Source organism: Argentina anserina, chromosome 5, assembly GCF_933775445.1.
Source record: "Argentina anserina chromosome 5, drPotAnse1.1, whole genome shotgun sequence".
In the NCBI taxonomy this organism is placed as follows: Eukaryota; Viridiplantae; Streptophyta; class Magnoliopsida; order Rosales; family Rosaceae; genus Argentina; species Argentina anserina.
In genome coordinates, this window is record NC_065876.1 from 28,264,080 (window position 1) to 28,285,184 (window position 21,105).

Consider the following 21,105-nt stretch of genomic DNA (forward strand, 5'->3'; position numbering starts at 1 on the left):
TCGAAGGAGGACTGCTTGGAATCGATAATGTGTTTGTTTACTTTGAAAGGCTGTTTGGCCATTGTGAGGACAAAGAGTTTATGGTCATTTAGCAGTGGTAAGATCAGGAATATCGATATGGGTGTTGAAAGATTTCAATCAAGAAGAAAGACTGTGGGAGATGTACTACAATAACAAGATACCAGACTGGTTCCCCTTTGAGTTTTATTGTCCTAGGGTGGAGGAATGGGAACATGGCATATATTGGAGGATGCTCATCAAGTGATTACTCGATTTTAAGATACGGCGATTCGGCGACTCATGTACCTGACTCAAAATTATAGAGCTTCTTCGCTCAAACTCTTGTTTTTTTTTTTTTCCTTTTTGTTTTATGTTTATTAGTTCTATCCAAATCTGCAGTCCATTGGATAGGTATTGTCCTCTCCCTGTTCCATCTCACATAGGTTATCCCATAGTTAGGTGTTTATCATCAGTTGGTATGTAACTGCATTCCTATATATTACATATGGATAGGTAATATCACTAACAGAATTTGTCCACTGAAGCTAGGTTCAAAGATGGGTTTGTATACATCTGGTATGTCGCTGTGATTTCAGCTACAAAGGAACCAGTAGTCCAGATTAACCCAGAAGCCTTTTGATTCCAGTAATGTATTGGGTTTCATAATCTCCTCACAACACTGCACATCAATAGCAAATTGTTCAAATGGAAAAGGGAAGAGTTGAAACAGATCAACGCATACCTCTATGAAACTATTGGTGATTGATGGCTAGCCAACATGCAACATAGATGTATCAAATCACAGGAACAGTACCCTAACTCCAACTCACTTCATCTCGCACGGTTCTGAGACAGCTTAAAAAAACCCCAAGTAAATGTAGAGTTCCAGAGACATTAGTAACCCAGAACCAACAGTATATAGCTATCCAGGAACCACAGAGATATTGGAAACCCAATAAGAAAACAACTGGATGAAGGAATAGAAGCAAACCGAATGTAACTGAAAAGCATTGAACGATTTTGTCTTTAAAAATTAATAAAACTATTTCTCAAGAGTATGAGAACATAGTTAATTAAGAGATTCTTATGTGTAACAGAGTTGATACGAATACAAAAGTTGTTCTTTAAGGACCCAGTTTTCTTATGTAGATACATAAAACAGATGTTTTTTACATAAAGCTAAAGATGAGGCACTGTCACTGGAAACCATTACAAAAATCTAAATAGCTCCTAATCCTGATATAGGTGATATACATCGTGCTAATTGTCAGTTATATGTACCGAAACTACTTGATGGTGATTGGTGAAGCTATAATGTCTCTTTTGTTTAGATGATGATTCTTAAAACAAGAAATGCAAAAACGTTGCACTCTTCGCAGCAAGGTGATGCCTATTCACTTGGCTCTATACATAAGAGGACACTCTAATAACATGAATCCAGATCTTAAGTCGAAATAATTTTAAGAAAATATAGAAGCATATACAAATCATACATGTAATCACTAATGAACTCAAATTATTTAGCATATTTTAAGTTACCTCACAGTCTCACACCATCATAACAGAATTGAACCAAATTGAACCTTGAACCTTACAAGTAAAAGGACAATGCATATATGAATCAGTACTATATTCTACCGGGTGAAAACAAAGTCTCCGAGTGCCAAATGAATAGAAATTCTTTTCATGATCAGTTTATGATTTAGATCTCCTCTTCTAATCCAAATAGGAGATTTACTTATTTAACAAGGACATCCAGGGTTGGAACTGAAATTAATTCGTGAAAACAAATAATTGAGACCGATGGAGAGAGAGACAGGGCGGCTGATGGAGCTACCGGTCGATACACTGGTTGATATTCTTTTGAGACTGCCTGCAAAGTCAGTAGGCTGCATCAAATGTGTCTCCAAGACCTTGTTAAACACGGTGAGCAGTATGTCCTTCTCTACACTTCACACACGTTTATGGGGCGATGATGATGGTCAAATACCTCGACTGATGTATTGCACTCGCAATAAGAATGTATTGGCTTTGCAATCACTGAAATACAAGGACAACACCTTAACAAAAGGAAGACATACAATCACAGTCTCGTCATCCACTCCTGGCTTTGTGCATTTTGTTTTCCGCAACATTATTTGCTTGGGATTCTGCTTGACTGGAGATTGCGTGTTAGTTAATGCTCTTGGGGAAAGGGGAGTTCTACGCCTGCCGGAATGTAGTTTTGCAAGACCGGACGCACAGAAGAGATTTTCTAATTCTTGGTTTGGTATGGGATTTGATGATATAACCAGTACATACAAAATTCTATGTGTTACTCGTAAAGGAGATGCTCATCTTAGACTTACAGCTACGACAGTACATGTTCTTGTATTGGGTACAAACTCGTGGAGACAAATATCCTCACTCCCTCCTTATGAGTTCTGCTGGCGGCTAGACTTGAACATCAAGCCGGTATGCGCAAATGGAGCTGTGCATTGGTTGGCAGGAACACAACTGGATCGAATAGTTTCCTTCGACTTCAGGAGTGAAGAGTTCTGTTGGACCCCTACCCCTCCCACATTACAACAAAGCTGGAACGATGACCCGAAAATGAGTTTGTTTGCTTTGAAAGGCTGTTTGGCCATTGTGAGGACAAAGAGATTCAGGTCATCTAGCAGTATCCCGAACATCGAGATATGGGTGTTGAAAGATTTTGATCAAGAAGAAAAACTCTGGGAGATGTACTACAAGAACAAGATGCAAGACTGTTTATTCCCTCTTCAGGCCAATGGTACTTCGGGGGAATGGGAGCATGGCATATTTTGCACGACTAACAATCTTTGGGAAACCTCTATTTTCTTTTTAGATGCAAGATTCGACCATTGGGTCGTATGCCCATTAGGTGAAGTGAAAATACCCGACCCGTCCTCTATATGTATTGAAGATTGCTATCTAGGTACATACAGTCATTCTGAGACCTTGATTTCCTTGAGAGATTATGCCGATTTGGTGATATGATCATCAAGTGATTACCACCTGATTCAAGATTATAGAGCTTCTTTGTTCTTTTGTTCTTTTCTTTAATCCTTTTCTTTTATTATTATTAGATGGTATAACATGCATATATTACGTGAAAGATTTGAGATGCCTAACATGCATCAATGTAAACTAGACAAACTCTTTTCATATATTAGGAGACTAATAATTGCTAGCTAAAGCATGATTGCATATTCAAACTTTGCTCACCTATATAATGGATACGCGGAAGAAGTTTGAGTTCACTAAATATCTAATGGTCTTTGCCCCATTGTTACTGCATTAACAAGAAAACAACCTTAAACGAAGCACAATGATATGGATAATGCCTTTCCCGCAAATGAGAACTTGCAGGATAATTAACCATATAACAATATCCAATATCTCAAGACAGCAAAATCGGCAAAGATTCAAAATCCGATATCTGAAAACAATGAACAGGACGAACGAGAAGGAATTGTGAATATTTTAAAGGCTCAAATCTGATTCTTATGTGCTTGATATAGTCAACACAAAATTATCAAACAAATGCACCACGATACTTTCCACAAGACAAGTAACGAGAAATGGATCCAAGAGAATGTCAAGACTGCATAATTATGAGTCTTTTATTGCTGCATACAACCATATCAACCAGAGGCTGTTTTCTTCTGTTGGAAGATGACAGCGAATATTGGAACACCCACACCGATGCTGAAGGCAGTGAACACTCCAAGGCTCATCTTCAAAGCCTGGTGCTTCATCATGTCCAAGTTATACATGTGTTTGGAATGCATGTAGAAGGGTTCATCATGGCCATGTCCACCCATCCTCTTCACTCCAGTTGAATGGAACCCCCTAGTAGCTGCAATAGCACAATATCCACTACAACTTAGCACATAAAGTGACAAGAACAGCACTTAGTCTAGACTTATCTATAAATCAAAGGAATACTCTTAAGTTTGGTATGAAAGCTACAATTACCAATATGCAAAGATTTACAGTAGCTTCGAACATCCACTCTCCCATTACAAGGTGGTGGTAGCCTTGCATTTGGCATTAAGGTTCTTCAAGCAAAATTAATTATGAGGATGGTTCACATGAATTTGTGCTCATTACAACATACCTATGTTGCACGGACACGGCAAAGAGTGGAGTGTCGGCGTGTCCGACACGTTCCGACACGCCGATACGATACGATACGCCTTTTTCTCGTATCGGACACGCCATGTGGCGTATCAGAAAATTTGACTTTTCGACACGTTGACTACAAGCCACAACAGGTCCTCCGATCTCCGATCTCATGCGTCAGCGGTTCTGGTGCCACGCCGAGGCTCCTGGTTCTTCTTCTAGCCGGCCACAACGCAAGAGAAGCTCCACAAAGTTGCCGGAGCTCGGGAAATCGGTGATGGGTCCCCACTGCCTCAAACTTGGACTTTCCGGAATCGAGCTGAACGTCGCTTCTGCGAGTATGCTTAGAGAGAGGGGAGAGAGGCGGTAGTTGTGGTGGTGGTTTCGTGGCGAGGCGTCGCCGGACGGCGGCGGGGCGACCTGGAGAAGGTGGCACTGTGTTACTCTGTTTTGTAAGTTGTAACAGAGGAGAGAGAAAGAGAATGCCGAGGGAGAGAGAAGAGGAGAGGAGAGGAGAGGTGATGGTGTGTGGGCTAGGTGTAGGGTTTTTGGGTCTTTATAGGTTGATCTAATGGCTGAGATAAGATGAAGGAAATGAACGGATGAGATTTAAAAATGGAAATAAAAATTTCAAAGAAGTATTTTTAAACATTTCCAAAATACAAAAACTTCTAAAGTTCGTAAAAAAATAAACTGAGCGTCAGAAAATTATTCCGCGAATACTCTCGCGCTCGTGGTGATATGTAGTTTATAACAAAAATATTAAACTATAAATTCAACATTTCGGAAAAATATTGGTTAACGGAATCTATTTGTTGGAAAATTAAAAAAAATAGTCTAGGGGCTCACAACGACGCCTCTACCTATTAACAGCTCTATTTGGATTTTTGTAATTGGTGAGAGGATTATGTATATATAGGGGTAAATGACTATCTCAAGTTGTTGGATATTAATAGGCTATATGCATTTTTGTGTTTTATTGGCTATATGCACTTTTCTATTTGAGGTCTTGAAACGAGAATATGTTTTATTGGCTAAATGCACATTTGTTAGTTGATTATTTAATATTTTTTCTTAAAATTATTGTGTAATGGATGAATTTTACAACTTAAAAATGATATTATTAATTTATTTAAGTATTAAAAAATATATATATATATATATATTTATTATTTTGCCGTATCGGAGCCGTGTCGGATGATAAGTTTTTGAGATTTTCCGTGTCGCCATGTCGCACCGTGTCGTTTCGCCGTATCCGTGTCCGTGTCCATAGCAACATACACACTTACACAGTATTTAAGTGTCTGATACTAACCCAAGAACCCATCTACTACAATCTTAACCATCCAATTTACAGATAAAATAGATAAGTCAAGGCCAAGCAAGTTATAGGCTTATAGCCCAGTAAAAGAAAAATTAAGTTCCTTAGTAAGTGGTAACAAAACAAAAATTTAGGGCAATTCCCTGAATCAAAACACAAGAAAAACATGTCAACCCTTGATTCTGCCCCATAATCACATATTGGCCAGGTGAAATTGAGCCCTTGCACACACATAATCAAAGCGAGAAGCCATTTGGAACGGCCAAACAGATTTTAAAATGCATAACTACAATGATAGAGATATCACTAAGACAAGAAAACACTTAACAAGTAAGAAGTTATTTGAAATAGCCAACGTGGGTGACATAAAGATATGTGCAAGACCATTCTTTCACATAAGAGCAAAGAATAGAAACTTTTACAGAACAGAAGAAAAAGGAACTGCTTTCACTTTTCTGTATGCCCGCATGGGAACACGAGTGCCATCAGAGGCAGTTCACTCTGTTCTTTGAAAGGCATAACAAAGGAGAGTCACTAAGACTGAGTTGAACATTGGCTGAGAAGTGCATGCAGCATGATCGCCTTTTTTTTTTCTACAAAAAGTTCTATTAATATTTAATTACTACATGGCAAGACTCATTTAACTCACTAACTGTCAATGCCTTCATTTTAACTGATTCACAGCAATACACTCCACAACGCCACAAACTAGGATTTCTCACCTGGCTGGGCAAATTTAATAATGTAATGCAATGAAACCGCAGAACAGATTCTTTGGGGAAAAATTGTTCTTCCCATTTATACAGAACCATTCCATAGCCACCAATTAGACACATACAACTATTAAGATACCAAAGAGAAATGCAATTGATAATATCAAATCCCTACAAATCTTCCTACTAATCATACTTTTAACATCTAAAATTAACCATTCAGTTGTATGCTCGGGGGTACATCCTGGACTCGGTGGATATAGCAAGGATGAAACATACACTGCTACTTCAGTAACAAGGACCCCAATTATAACACTAATTACACAGGAAACCTTATTCACTGTTTAGTCCAAAGCTCGAAAGTACCATTACATTATGCAAACATTTGCTATCTTGAATATATAGTGGCCACAACCGAAAAAATAAAACAGCAGAAGACATTAAAATAACCTGATTTCGATAGCGAAGCTTCTGAAGACATCAAGACCTTGGCACAGGTCCTCATCCCATTGCTCAAACTCATGTCGCAACAAACAAATTATATCTGCTACTGATAACCTGCTTCACCAGAAACACTAATCGAATGAAAAACAGAAAATAACAACCGAATTTCAATTAATTGACTTTCTAATATTAAACAATAAAACAATAGATTTCTAAGGGAAATAGTCGCCAAACTTAGTTCACAACAATTGGGACAATTGAGAAATAAACAAGCACAGATCTATGGGTACAGTCGGACCCAGAACAATCATGGAGCTCAGATTAAGCTAGCTCTTTATACAAATCGGAAATTAACAATTCACTGATTTGAGCGATTCAATGATTCAATAAAAGAAAGCAGAAGAATGTAGAAGATGAGAGGTGAAACGTTTACCTTGGGAAATGATGAAACCCTAGAACTTTCGAGCAATGCGTAGAATGACTGGGATTCCTCTCAGAGGAGGACTTAAAAGAACCAGTCGGGTCATAGAACGGGTCGAGACTTTTGAGAGCCTTGAAGCCCAATAGGTTTCATTTGAGTTGGGTTGGGGTTGGACCCAACTTCTTCATTTTCTCAATTTTGCCACCCAAACAAAACAAAAAACACTTCAATTTTCCTCAATTATCAAAAATAATTGGGAAGATCTTTCAAATGGGAGACCAATGGTGGATTAAAATATTTTGAAAAGGTATTTGAATGAAAAAAAATGTACACATTAAATTGATTTTCAAATAATGTTAGCTCTTTTATAATTTTAATTAAGATGGAACGTGTGATTTCGAGGATATGAGCGAATTTGTACAAAATAATGATTTTGATACAGTTTCATCATGATATTGTATAATCATACAACTAGGCATCAATGCACTCTTAGTAACAAACGTCATTAATCCAACAAACTTATCAAAGATAGCAAAGAAGCTAGAACACAATTTGTAAGTTGACTCAATTATACAATAAATGCAAGGACATGGGTAGGCAAATGAAGAGTAATTATTCTGTGTACTTGCCACACCATGTGGCATTGTCATATGGTGTACCCAGCCAATCATATTACGCTATGGTATAATTAACATGCGAACGGTGAAAATGAAAAAAAAATTATTTATATATAAAAACCAATCAGTAATAATTACAGTAAAAAATGAACCAATAACATTAAGGGGTACCTCATATAAGATATGTGACGGGTACATATAATAATGAGCAAATGAATAAAATCAAAGGACAAAACTAGCTAAGGGGATAAAATGGACCATGCATGTAACTATATAATTAGCTCCAATTAGCACAGTTTTACAACGTGCGTCAATACTAATGTGCTATTTTGCTTGGACTTGCATTTCTAATCTCGCAAGTATTTCAAACTTGAGCCCAATTATGTTTGGTCATCCACGCATCGGAGGGGTTGGGTGGAGACTAACATGAATGGTGAAGTAAATGGGTTGCCATGCTTATAGGTGTGACCTTTGAATCAAGGAAATATTTAAGCACTATTGTAGTGGGGCTCGTAGAAACTTCCTCTATTCATTTTCTCCCCCCAAACTGTTTACCTCTAAAATTTAGTTACAAGTGAGTCGTTATTATCGTGACCACAAAATGAGTTAGTTGCAATATATGTGGAATGACTTGGTCCAAAATGAGACTGAGAAGTGATCTACTTCACCTTTTATTGTTGCACCAACGTGAGTTTATGATCTTGAGTTAAAATATAGTTATAAAATATTCGTATACAACCAATATGACTGTGAACCTTTTCGCTGGTGTTTCTATCAAATAATCGAGTATTGAAACCATAATGAACTACATGACCTGCTGGCAATGTATAGAATAGGAAGCCATCGATGTATCCAAAACTCTAGCTAGCCATATCCCCCATACAAGATGATTACTGGTATCTACTTGGAAAAGGGAACAATGCCCTAATGATATTTTGTCATAGAGTACACGACGACATTATTAGCATGCATGTTGTTGAAGCAAACGAAGGACTTGTTAATTAGTTAATTTGATAGTTCACATGCATCCTTTCATGTTAGTTCTTCCTCCAACATGAGAGCTCCATTTCATATCATGAGAGGGCAATTTACATATCAGAATTAGAAGTAGACGACACGCTTGTGAGTATCAACTACGTCCAACTAAAGAAAAACACATTATCAATGATTTTTCGTTGATCATGCTACATGCATGCTTAACCTGACCTTATTCTCTATTTTTTAAAAATGATGGACGAGTGGGTCTACCACTTCGGGCCCGGAGAGCAGATACGGTACATGTATTCCTCATAAGTGTTTTTCACATGCGGATGATCGAACTAGTAACCTCCTATTATTAAGAATATCATATCAGCATTCGCCCAACATGCGGGTGGTGTGACTACCAATATCTTATTCTTATTTCTTAACAACCTTTATTTTATTTTATTTTAAATTTAGTCAAAAAGACTATTTTCACTTTGATTCAACGTCTTAGTGCTGTCCCGATGGTCCACCGGCTCAAAAATTCCCTACAAAGTTCAAAAAACGGGTCGGGCCATCATCCCAAATCAAATGAACGGATCGTAGACGAGGTGGCGTGACTGGCGGGCATAGACCATAAAGACGGTCGCCGTAGCCAAATCCCCTGCATGCCTACGTGGCTACGTGACATAAATTCGCATCTGAAAACGTATATAAAAAAAGTCGCATCTGAAAATGATAACGCCGTTGCCTAACCTCATCGCCGGACCAAAAATTGTCAAGTTGTCTCCAAAATAATGGACCCAACACCCACGCCTAAGCTCAAAACTAGAATATTCAAAAAATGACACCCCCCCTTCTATAAATCTCACCCTCCTCCCATTCATTCACTTTCAGCTTCGCGCAACTCTCACAACTTCATCTTTAGTTCATCTTTTCGTCTCTGTAAAAAAAAAAACACGCGGCGAGGATGAAGAACCGAAGCTCCAGCAAGATCTCAGCTAAATGGATTCCCATTTTCTGCGTACCCTCTTTTCTTCTCGGCATGCTGATCACCAGCAGGTATAGTGTGATCTCCGTCTTGTTCATAATTTCCATATTCTGATCGGTGTAGTTGAATTATGGGTCTCAGATGGTTGGTTTTAGTAGAATGTGGGCAGTTCCCGAATCCAACGGTCAGTTCATTTCGACTCGTCGTCAGGAGCAAGAGCTTCAGATTGTGTCCGAAGATTGCGCGACTAAAAAGGTTAGGATATTATTGGTCTTGAAATGGAAACTCTTTAGTTTGAGTTTGGTGTTCTGTTTTTTAAAGAAGTAGATTTTTGTCGCTAAAGATGGAAGCTTTGTTGGGTTTTATGCAGAAGCTTGGGCAAGAGAAGGATGTGATGAATGAGATTTACAAAACCCACGAGTCAATTCAGTGAGTTCAACAAGACTTGAGCTCTAGTTGTGATTTTATTGGACTTGGGTTGCAGTTATGTGAGTTTTCTTTGTGTACTGATAATTTTGGGTGCTTTTTTGCGGAGGTGGATCAGATCTCTAGACAAGCAAATGGCGTCAATTCAGATGGAATTAGCGGCATCTCGGAGTTCTCAGGAGATGGGGGTATCCGGTGACTCCACAGCCACTTCAGTATTGCAGAAGGACAGTTCAGTCAAGAAGAAGGCTTTTATTGTGATTGGAATTAACACTGCTTTTAGTAGTAGGAAGCGGCGTGATTCGGTTAGAGAGACTTGGATGCCTCAAGGTCTTTTCTTTTGCTCTTCTTAATTTGTGTTAGCATAAGATCCAATTTGTTTTTGTGGGCTTGATTGCTGAAACTGTATGAAATGTTTGGCCAGGGGAAAAGCTACTGCAGTTGGAGCGTGAGAAGGGGATTGTTATTCGTTTCATGATTGGGCACAGGTAATTTGGCTTTCACTTGTTCTTTTCCATCTGAATTGTCATAATATGTTTATGAAAAATTATATAATCAACCTGTGCAATGAAACATGAAGAGGAAGTCTTTACTTATCTCAATGAAAAATTATATAATCAACCTGTGCAATGTACACACTTCACTTATTTTTGCTTGATTCTAAGCTTCAACCCTCACTCTACTTTTAAATTTTAATTCAACGAGTCAGATATTGAGATTTTCCATAAGATGGAAAACCTTGTGCAAGATGCCATATTATCCATTCGTGGCCTCATTTCTGGGAACAAGTTCTGCATCACATGCTTCCCTACTTCAGTTTGAAATCAATTTTCGTATGAAGTTTTAATTTTTCTTTTGCTTATGACCTGGCAATTTTAAAGAAGGGGAACTTGAAGAACAGGAAGATAATTGGAAATTGTTATATCGAATAATATATGCCACAACATGTTTTACTTATTTATCTTTTCTCATATATGGTATGAGTAAGATTATATCAGCATTAGAAATTGTTTTACACTTATCAAAAGTAGGTTTTGTTTCCGTTTTGAAACTGACCTCAGTTGTATCTGGACCATTTATACAGTGCAACATCCAACAGCATTTTAGATCGAGCCATTGATTCAGAAGAATCTCAACACAAGGATTTCCTCAGGCTGGTAAGAGAGATGACATAAAACTATCCATGGAACTATTATACTATAAATCTGTGCTGAGTCTTGTTTTGTGCTTAGGAACATGTTGAAGGTTATCATGAGTTGTCAGCCAAAACAAAAAATTTCTTCACCACTGCAGTTGCAAAGTGGGATGCCGATTTTTATGTCAAGGTGGATGACGATGTACATGTCAATTTGGGTAAGCCCTATTGCTGAATTGCTCTTATTTTCAGTTGTAGAAAGATATGAATGTCATTACTAAGGATGGTTTTCCTACTGTCTTGCTTGCACAGGCATGCTAGCATCAACTCTTGCCCATCACCGTTCAAAGCCTAGAGTATACATTGGGTGTATGAAATCTGGACCTGTTCTTGCTCAAAAGTAATTGTCCTGAGCATTTACATTGATGATAGCTACTCTAATTCTCATTAAGCCTTGAGGGGAATTAATTCTTATGTTTCTTTATTCTTTAGGAGTGTTAAGTACCATGAACCAGAGCATTGGAAGTTTGGTGAGGCGGGAAACAAATACTTCCGACATGCAACTGGACAGATTTATGCAATCTCCAAGGATCTAGCTACATACATATCCATTAACCAGTAAGCCTATTTTTCTGTTCTTGCAATATCTGATATTTCGGACCATATGTAATCTTATATGCAAGACTATTTGATGGTGTTCATATGATTGCACCTTTTCTTTTATACTACATTATGCATATATTGAAGTCTGAGCACACATTCTTTATTTTTTCAGGCCCATTTTGCATAAGTATGCCAATGAAGATGTGTCTCTCGGTTCGTGGTTCATTGGTCTTGAAGTTGAACACATTGACGAGCGCAATATGTGTTGCGGCACACCACCGGGTACTCTCTTTAGTACAGAGCTGTTATTAGTGAATGTCTTCCATCTAACTTCAAATAAATGAAAACAATCAATGCAAATGTTCATATGTGAAGTTGGACCCACTGAAGAGATTACAGTGACATATTTGCGAGCAATTTTGCCTCCTTTAAGAACAATACATTCTGGGCCATTTGATGTCCCTGCTTTACTTACAAGGAACCTCCTTGCTGTTAGGAACATGATGTTTACCCAGAGTTCATTACTCATATCTGAAACTTATGGATGTGATGAGCCTATCTTTTTTTATTTTTAATCTTATTTTTAATTCATTTGAATCTTCTGCAGACTGTGAGTGGAAGGCACAGGCAGGTAATGTGTGCATTGCATCATTTGATTGGAGCTGCAGTGGTATCTGTAAGTCAGTGGAGAAGATTAAATTTGTTCATGAAAAGTGTGCTGAAGGGGATGCAGCTGTTTGGGGTTCGTTGTTCTAGATCACTTCTTTTTGTAGGGTCTTTGCTGTCAAAACAAACAAGTACATAGAATCAGGTCAGTTGTGATCGCATCAAAATGCAGCAACGGTATTGAGATTTATAGTGGAGGTTGACATACCGAAGATATAATCAGTCAGGGAAGACTCAGTGAGCTGCTGCTTTAGTTATGCCGAAGCTGTTCATCTGAAGTGTTGTGAATTTGAAGACACCATTTGTGTTTCAAGATGTCTTCTGATTGTAATTCAGCGCAGGAGGAGGATAAGAGCCTATTTATACAAATTGAGTTATTTTCTTTTATGATACTTTTTACATAAGAGTGAAATATGTTCTTATGTATGGAACTTATTCAAAGCACCAACGGGCTACTGAACCCACTGTCTATTTTACACGTGGCATAATCTGAGCCATTTACTTGATCGAACCGTTAGTTAAGCCTCACTTCTCTTAACAGTCAACGTCCAGTAATTTTTAAAAACAAGAACATTTGTCAATATGGTAGAAACTGAGTTGGGGGTTGAATGTCCATTAAAGCCCAGGTAAGAATTAGGTGAACGATGGGGTTTCGGGGTCTGTCGCTTTTCTGGGTTTGATCTATGATTCATAGATTAAAGGAGCTTCATGTAAGATCACTAAAACAAGGTTCGAAGCCACGAAAAATATGTAGCCGCTGTCCACCAAAGACAACGGAGTAGACGACGGTGATGAAAACGGGTTCCGGTTGTCAACCTCCGATGACTAGATTCGGGTTCGACCCGAAACTCACCATCCCGTGGATCACCGTTAATTTCATGTTTAGGATCTAGAGCTTGAAGAGGATGAGAGGCCGATATAATCAATTGAGAAATTGTCCAGCTTATATATATCAGTGGTTGAACGAAACCAGTAGCCATAAATTCATGATTTTTTCCTTTGGAAACACACGACTTTCATAGAAGACGAGGGTACGTACATGGGTTGTTGATTTATGATGTTTAATTGGTAAGATTGAGTGATTTTGATATAGTTGATGATACAGAATGGAAGGAGGTGGTGAGAGAGCCATATATGCAGACCTCGCCCGTACAGATTTTGACGGAAACCTTTCCCAAACCTCAGCGATCTTCTTGGGAGTGAGGGAAATTCCGGCGCCGGTCGGATTTGGGAGCCATGGTTGGTCTCTTCAAGACTGATGTGGGGGGATGAAGAACGGGGAGGGGAGCAGATTTTTTTTTGTTTTTGTTTGGTGCAACTGTGTTTATGCTTATTTTTCTAAATAAGTAGTTGATAAGTAAAATAACGGTGTATTTTGGAAATTAATTTTTATAAGTGGTTGTTTGTGGCAAAACCGTGATAATGTATTTAGTAAATTTAAATTTATTTATATTTTTGATTTGTCAAATAACTAATTTAAATATTTAAGATAATTTTGCATGAATTGTTTGACAATATAACCTAATGTACTGAAGTGTATTATTTATGTATCATTTTCCTTAATTTTTAAAACTAAAAAGACAAAGGAATGAGCATACGTGAAAAAGAAAGAGTTAAAGGCTAAAGAATGAGAATAAGTTTTTAAACCCCGGTTGGCTTTGCATGATTATAATTTATCGTTTAGTCAATATATGTATATTTGAACCCTGTAAAAAAACCAACATTTTTCTCAGACACCCTAAAATGGGTTAACCTTGTCAAAAGAAAGATTAAAAACATATTAGTACATAGTAACTTTCAATTGATACAGATTATTTGAAAACTTGTTTCGTGAATAAATAAGAAGTTGTTTTTATACACTTCAACAATTACAGACTATTTAGATCTCAATTTGTGAATGCTACAACTGGTAATAGAATTACAAGGCGAATGAGAAAAGAAACGAAAAAGCTAAGAGAACCTACTAAGTGCAGCTAACTCAATACAAGCTAAAAATGCTAAAGCTAATTCACTGCCATTACAAATATGTTCAATGATTGTTCAAGAGTTATATTTGCCTCATCATGTGCTGAAGAAGGTCCATATTTTCTTCCTTATTGACGCTTGACCATAATGATCCTCATCATCATAGTCGATGTTGCTCTTATCACCTGAATTGTTGCCACTCTCACCACATGTGCTGTTGCCACAACTAGATTCTGTGGCATTCACTTCCATACTCAACTCTGTCTCTTCAACCAGTGAAATAAGATGAGATTTAGAGAATGAATTTTCTGATATCTATTCATTTTCACATTGGATGCTACATATAGAGTTTACATTGTACTACAACCGTACGTACTATGTACTACCATATACATAATAGGTTAAGTACTAACTACATGATATACATCCCTAAAATATATTCTATAACTCACGTTGACACTCCCCCTCAAGGTGGTGCATACACATCAACCATACCCAACTTGCTAAGTAAATCATAAAACGCTTTCTTAAAAACTCTTTTAGTGAGTATATCTGCAAGCTGCTCTTCAGTGGAGATAAAAATGAAGCTAATAATCTTTGCATCTAGCTTCTCTTTTATGAAATGATGACCCACCTCCACGTGTTTAGTACGATTATGTTGTACTGGATTTTGTGATATACCAATTGCGGCTTTGTTGTCACAATACAATTGCATAGCATTTTTCAATTTAACACCTAAATCACGTAGTAGATTTCTCAGCCACAACAATTCACACAGTCCATGAGTCATACCTCTATACTCAGCCTTAACACTCGATCTGGCCACAACTTTCTGCTTCTTACTCTTCCATGTGACTAAATTACCTCCCACAAAGGTAAAATAAACTGATGTTGGGTTTAGAGAACATTACTCTTCTCCATGTGACCAAACTGCTTCTTGTTTGTAATATATCCAGCCCAGTTTGCATATGTAAAGCCACTAACCTCAAGAATGTTGTTGGGTTCAGAGAACATTACTCCTCTCCCTAGAGCTGACTTCAAGTACCTCAAAATTCTCACAACAACATCCATGTGACTCTCACTTGGATTATGCATGAAATGTCTCACTATACTTACTGCATAAGCAATATCTGGTCTAGAATGGATCAAATAAATCAAGCGCCCAACTAACCTCTGATAGCGAGCTCGATCAGTTGGTGTCTAGTCTGGATACTCTGTTAGATGATGGTTTTGCTCAATATGAGTGTCGATAGGTGTGCAATCTAACATACATGTCTCTGTTAACAAATCAAGTATATAATTCCTCTGGTACAAGTAGATCTCATCTCTCCCCCTGGTTACTTCAATCCCTAAGAAATACTTGAGATCACCCAAGTCCTTCATCTCAAACTCAGAAGACAATTGTCCATGTAGCCAATCCATTTCTACAGTATCATTGCCAGTAATAACCATATCATCAACATATATAATCAAAGCTACTACTTTATCTTGTTAGTGCTTAAGAAACAGGGTATGATATGAATTACTCTGTTTGTAACCAATCTTCCGCATAAATTGTGAGAACCTCCCAAACCAGGCACGAGGTGATTGTTTGTGACCATATATAGACTTTCTCAATTTGCACACAAAATCATCAGAAGAATTAGTTACGTACCCTGGAGGCAGACTCATATACACCTCTTCAGCTAACTCTGCATGAAGAAATGCATTCTTGACATCAAACTGTCAGAGTGACTAATTCAAACTAGTGGCAAATGAAAGGAGAACTCAGATATTGTTCATCTTTGGTACAAGAGCAAGAGTCGCATCATAATCAATACCATATGTCTGAGTAAATCCCTTCGCAACAAGGCATGTTTTATACTTGCTTATTGAGCCATCTGCATTACAGTGAACACCCAACGACACCCTACGACCTTCTTGCCATGTGGTGGAGGCACAAGTTCCCAAGTATCATTTTGCTGCAATGCCTTCATCTCTTCTTACATTGCTTTCCTCTATTTTGGATCCCCTAATGCATCATGCACTTTGCTAGGTACTGATACAACAAATATTTGATTCACAAAAGATTCATATGACTTTGATAATCTCCTAGTGGACATATAGTTGGCTACTGGATATTTTAATTTGGCCTATAAACTAGGTTCATATATTTTGTGGGGTTGACCTTTAGTAGACCTGTTTGGTAACACATATTGCCTACTATCAGACTCACTACTAGTACCAGTGGATGAACATATCTCAGATGAGTGATCTTCTGCACCAGTAAGTTGTTTGTCGGGGGTATGAGTGATGGCGGGATGGGTAGTTATTATCTCAACTATTGGTTCTCCTTCTGGAACCTGGGTGGCTGATGTTTCTACCTCTGGTGGAGCTTCTACCACTATTGGTACTAGATTATCTAAAGTTTCCACCCTAGAATGAGTTTCTGCTACTGGAGTCAAAGTATCTCGAACAATGACTCTTTCTGATTTCTCCCCCTCGCCATGATACAGCTCTTCAAAAAATGAATTCTCCACTGAAAGGCTGGATTAAAAGAGGTAAAATAACTCATGTTCTCAAAGAAAGTAACATTCATAGTGACATAATACTTTCTGGCGGGTGGATGATAACACTTGTATCAATTCTGATTGCTTCTATATCCAACAAACACACACTTGATCGCTCGGGGATCCAACTTCGACTTTCTTTGGCTTTTAGGGACATGAACAAAAGGCACACAACCAAAAACACAGTCAAGTATATTGTGAAAAGAGGGAATGGATACATGAGATGCAAGAACTTGAAGAGGAATTTTTCCCTAAAGGACACTAGATAGAAGACGATTGATAAGATAAGCTGAAGCTGCTACAACATCACCCCACAAATACTTAGCCATATGAGCACTAAAAAGAATGGAACGAGCCATATCAAGGAGATGCAAGTTTTTTTTTCTTTCGGACACCCCATTTTGCTCTAGTGTTCATGGACATGTGGCTTGGTGAATAATCTCATGATCTTCCAAAAACTGTTGAAAAATATGACTGACATACTCTCCCCCCCATTATTAGAACGAAGAATCTTAATGTTATACTGTGTTTGGACATGAGTGTGAACAACTTGAAAAGTAGGAAAAACCTCATCTTTGGTTTGAAGAAGAACAACCCTTGATGACCTAGTGCAATTAACACTTTGCCCCTCAAATCCCACTGACCAAGTATCTCTCTGGTGAGAAGATTCTGAAAAATCACATACATGGGAAAAAAAAGGTTACAGATCATTGAGACTCAATATTCAACTGAAGAACATATAACAAGTGATGTGATAGATCATGTATATATAGAACATTATGATGTTCTAAAGTATGAGTGATACGAACTGACCATCTTCCTAACACAGGAAAAGCCTCACCATTAGCATTAGTGACATAGGACACATGTGGAGGAGATAACTCAGTAATATAGTTGATTTATCATAAGTCATGTGATTGGAGGCACCATAATCAATAATCCAAGTATCATAACCAACAAAGTTAGAAACTTTCAAAGTCATACCGATCTTACCACTAGCCCGAGGTTTTGTAGTAACAAAAATGTTACCATTTGTGCAGTATTGACTAAAAGCATGTCTAGAGTCGTGTGAGAACTCAACTCTCCAACCATTCTTGCCATCCAACTCTCGAATAGCATTCGCAGCATCTCTCATGGATAAAATCAATGAAAGTATAACCAGGTGGTCTCCTTGCAACCCATATTATGTTGATCATTCCAAAGTTATGGAACTCAATGTCAAACTCTCTTTCGGAAACCTAAGAATCCAAATTATTAACATACACGTGAGACTTTTTTTTTCAAAACTGAAAAACGATATGAACCTGCCTCAGTGAACCCTCACTGTTGGTGTACTTGCACTGACAAATAAGCAAAAAAAGGGTTAAGGGTGATCAGGTTGAGTCTGACTGAAAAGCTAGGTGGGACTACTGATGCTTGAAATCAGATAAGAGACGCCGACTCAGGTCAGAATTGGACTGCCAAGGAATGAATCAGAGAGTAGTCGGGACTAGTTGTGCCAGATGCTGATCTTGAAGTCGAAGACACTAGGGGCAGAGAAGACCATCGACCTAGATTGGCTGATCGATCGTCGCTGAGAAAAAAATCTGACAACGGTAAGGCTAATGCAGGACTGACACGGGCAACGCTGGGTTTGAAGGACTGACATGGGAGAAACGACGCCGACCGGCGGAGATGCAAGAATGACAATGGTGGGTTGATGTTGTTGAAGAAGATGCAGCGACAGACTATTTTGGTGCCCAAAGTAAACATTGGGTGCCCAAAGTAAATTTCTTACTGAAGAAGAAGATGAACTTTGACGATGATGAAAAGATAAGAAACAACCCTAACGATGAGGTTTAATTCCACAAATCAATTGCAGCAGAAAAACAAAGAGGCAAAGTCCTTCCGGATCTTTGCTCTAATAATAAGTCAAAGTAGATGCTTCGTTGTGCTCTTTTTGTCATTCGTTCAAGGTTACTTTTGTCCTACTGGGTTTTATTGTTTCTTGACAAGGTTTTTAACGAGGAAACATGAAAGCACCGAATAGACGCGCGATACAAGGGTGAGTGCTTTAGGATATTCACTCTAAGTGTGCCTTAGTCTATTTCATATAGGATAAGGAATTAGTATTCCATGTAATGATAGATTTACTAATACTATTAGAGATAGGAATCCTACTTTGTTACTGTTATGTCTATGTAATCATTTATAAATAGAGGCTCCTATTAATGAATAATACACATCTCATTTAGCTTTATATTGCTCTCTATTGTTATATTGATTTCTCCTTAAATACGTTATCAAGCACTTTTGCTCTCTAACGCTTGAGTTGTTTTAGGCCCTTCTAGATTGTTTTTGACAGGAAAATTTGTTTGAAGACTCAAAGATTAAAAGTCCAAGCTTGAAGATCCAAGATTGACGTTTGAAGACTTGGGTTATATTTTTGGTTAGGGTTTTCTAGGACTCAGTTCCTTCTCTTCTTTTTCTATATCACCTTTCTTAGAATGTGATATTTTGGGAAAGTCAACCTAGTGTGATTTGGAATCACGCGGTACAGTCGCTGACATATAGTGTAATTTGGAATTGCACGGCACATTCATAAAAGGACAAACTTCTCATGATTTAGAATCACAAAACTTCGGCATCAAACCGTGACATCAGAGTTTTTTTGACCTAATTAAGGAATTTCCATCCTTTTCTCTAGACATGAGTGATCAACCAATTCGTTCTGAATTTGGCATATTGGACTCCCAGGGTAAGGAGTACCACAAATGGGTTTCAGACATCAAGCATACCTTCATTGGTAAGGACCTGACTTCCACAATCAAACCTGATCCCCATAAAGATGCACCTAGCGCCAAGATGAAGTGACATGCTCTCATGTTTTTGAGATGCCACATTAATCCTACATTGCGTTGGCAATATGTGGACAAAACTGATCCTAAAGATTTATGGGATACTTTGCATGAACGTTATGGGAATGTTCATCAAACTCTGCTTCCAGAGTTGCTCTCCCAATGGGAGGAGATACGCTTACTTGAGTATAAGACAGTCGATGACTTCAATCGAGACATGCTTAACCTCTATTCTAGGTTACGTTTCTATGAAGTCGTCAATTCTGATGAATACATGATCCAGAAAACGATGTCTACTTTCCCTACTGCGCCCAAGATTCTAGCTAATCAATATCGGCTTGAGTATAGTAAGAACTTTTTGACATTTTAACGCGCTCATAGTGCTTCTTCAAATTGCAGAGCAGCAAGATGAGATACTTCTTAACAACAATGCCAGACCGGTTGGTACAAAAAAGATTCAAGAATCTCAATACAATGTGGCAACAAATGGTAAGCACCATAAAGGCAAAGGGAAGGTGCATAATGCACCAAAAGGTCATGGGAATAGATCTCAGTGAGGTGGTGGCGGTAGGGGATATGGCAAGGCTCCTTGTGGCCATGCCAATGTGTGGACACGCCAAGGTGGAATCGCTGACAATAATTGTCGGCCTTCACAACAACGAAATCCCCCGGCCAAATGACAAAGGACTGATTCTACTCCATGTTTCCATTGTGGTTCGATTGGTCACTGGGCTAAGAGGTACACAGATTCGTTGTCTCAAGAGGCTAATATTACAGATGGAACTGGGATTGAAGCTCGTAATGCTAATCCCACAATTGCGGACTTAGCAAAGACTCAAAGAGTTGCTCAAGACATGGACGCTCCAGATTTCGACGTCATAGTCTAAGATCACTTTTATTTCCTTTATATGTTGTAATGGCATTCATGGTTTTTCTTTTTATTTTGACTTGGTCATTATAATTTAGGTCAATAAAACCTTGATGTAATCTTGGTGGAATTAATAAAATTTTAGAAGTGTGTTTCTTATATATCATTTGATTACTTATTTCCTTACGATGCAAACTTTTTGGTTCGATTTTTTGGCACTATCATTATGTCTTAAACTATATATGAATGTTAGAAAATTATTCTAAAGCACAAACATTGCCGACATCATTTTTTGGAGTGGATGGCCGTGCCGGTCTTCGGAGACACGGCAGTACGGCCAGCCTCAAGGGGAGGCTTGGCAACTTGTGCCGACCTTCATAGTGAAGGTGTGGTTTTCGCTTCTTCTTTTTCTATTCATTTAGATTTAGAATCATAATGTGTTTTTGGCGGATAAGACC

General features: G+C 38.1%; 3 protein-coding genes across 6 annotated transcripts; 2 read left to right on the forward strand and 1 right to left on the reverse strand.

Annotated features, from left to right (window-relative positions):
- Nucleotides 1–1,803: 1,803 nt before the first annotated feature.
- On the forward strand, nt 1,804–3,000 carry LOC126795891 (putative F-box protein At5g62660). Its single transcript, XM_050522623.1, has one exon. It carries the CDS (start codon nt 1,804–1,806, stop codon nt 2,998–3,000), a length of 1,197 nt encoding a protein of 398 aa, XP_050378580.1.
- A 467-nt stretch (nt 3,001–3,467) lies between these two features.
- On the reverse strand, nt 3,468–7,203 carry LOC126793664 (uncharacterized). The gene is made up of 3 exons (XM_050520260.1): nt 7,040–7,203; nt 6,613–6,720; nt 3,468–3,862 (listed from the first exon to the last, which is right to left on the reverse strand). Exons 2-3 carry the CDS (start codon nt 6,683–6,685, stop codon nt 3,648–3,650), a joined length of 288 nt encoding a protein of 95 aa, XP_050376217.1. The 5' UTR covers nt 6,686–6,720; nt 7,040–7,203; the 3' UTR covers nt 3,468–3,647.
- A 2,320-nt stretch (nt 7,204–9,523) lies between these two features.
- On the forward strand, nt 9,524–12,932 carry LOC126793657 (beta-1,3-galactosyltransferase 7). 4 transcript variants are annotated; one of them, XM_050520248.1, is made up of 11 exons: nt 9,524–9,669; nt 9,754–9,853; nt 9,969–10,027; nt 10,134–10,354; nt 10,449–10,512; nt 11,109–11,181; nt 11,257–11,377; nt 11,472–11,559; nt 11,652–11,777; nt 11,935–12,044; nt 12,370–12,932. In XM_050520248.1, exons 1-11 carry the CDS (start codon nt 9,578–9,580, stop codon nt 12,516–12,518), a joined length of 1,203 nt encoding a protein of 400 aa, XP_050376205.1. In that variant the 5' UTR covers nt 9,524–9,577; the 3' UTR covers nt 12,519–12,932. The 4 variants fall into 4 exon arrangements, with proteins under 4 accessions (XP_050376205.1, XP_050376208.1, XP_050376206.1 ...); XM_050520251.1 differs by having other exon boundaries at nt 10,143–10,354; XM_050520249.1 differs by having other exon boundaries at nt 9,757–9,853.
- The last annotated feature ends 8,173 nt before the right edge of the window (nt 12,933–21,105 follow it).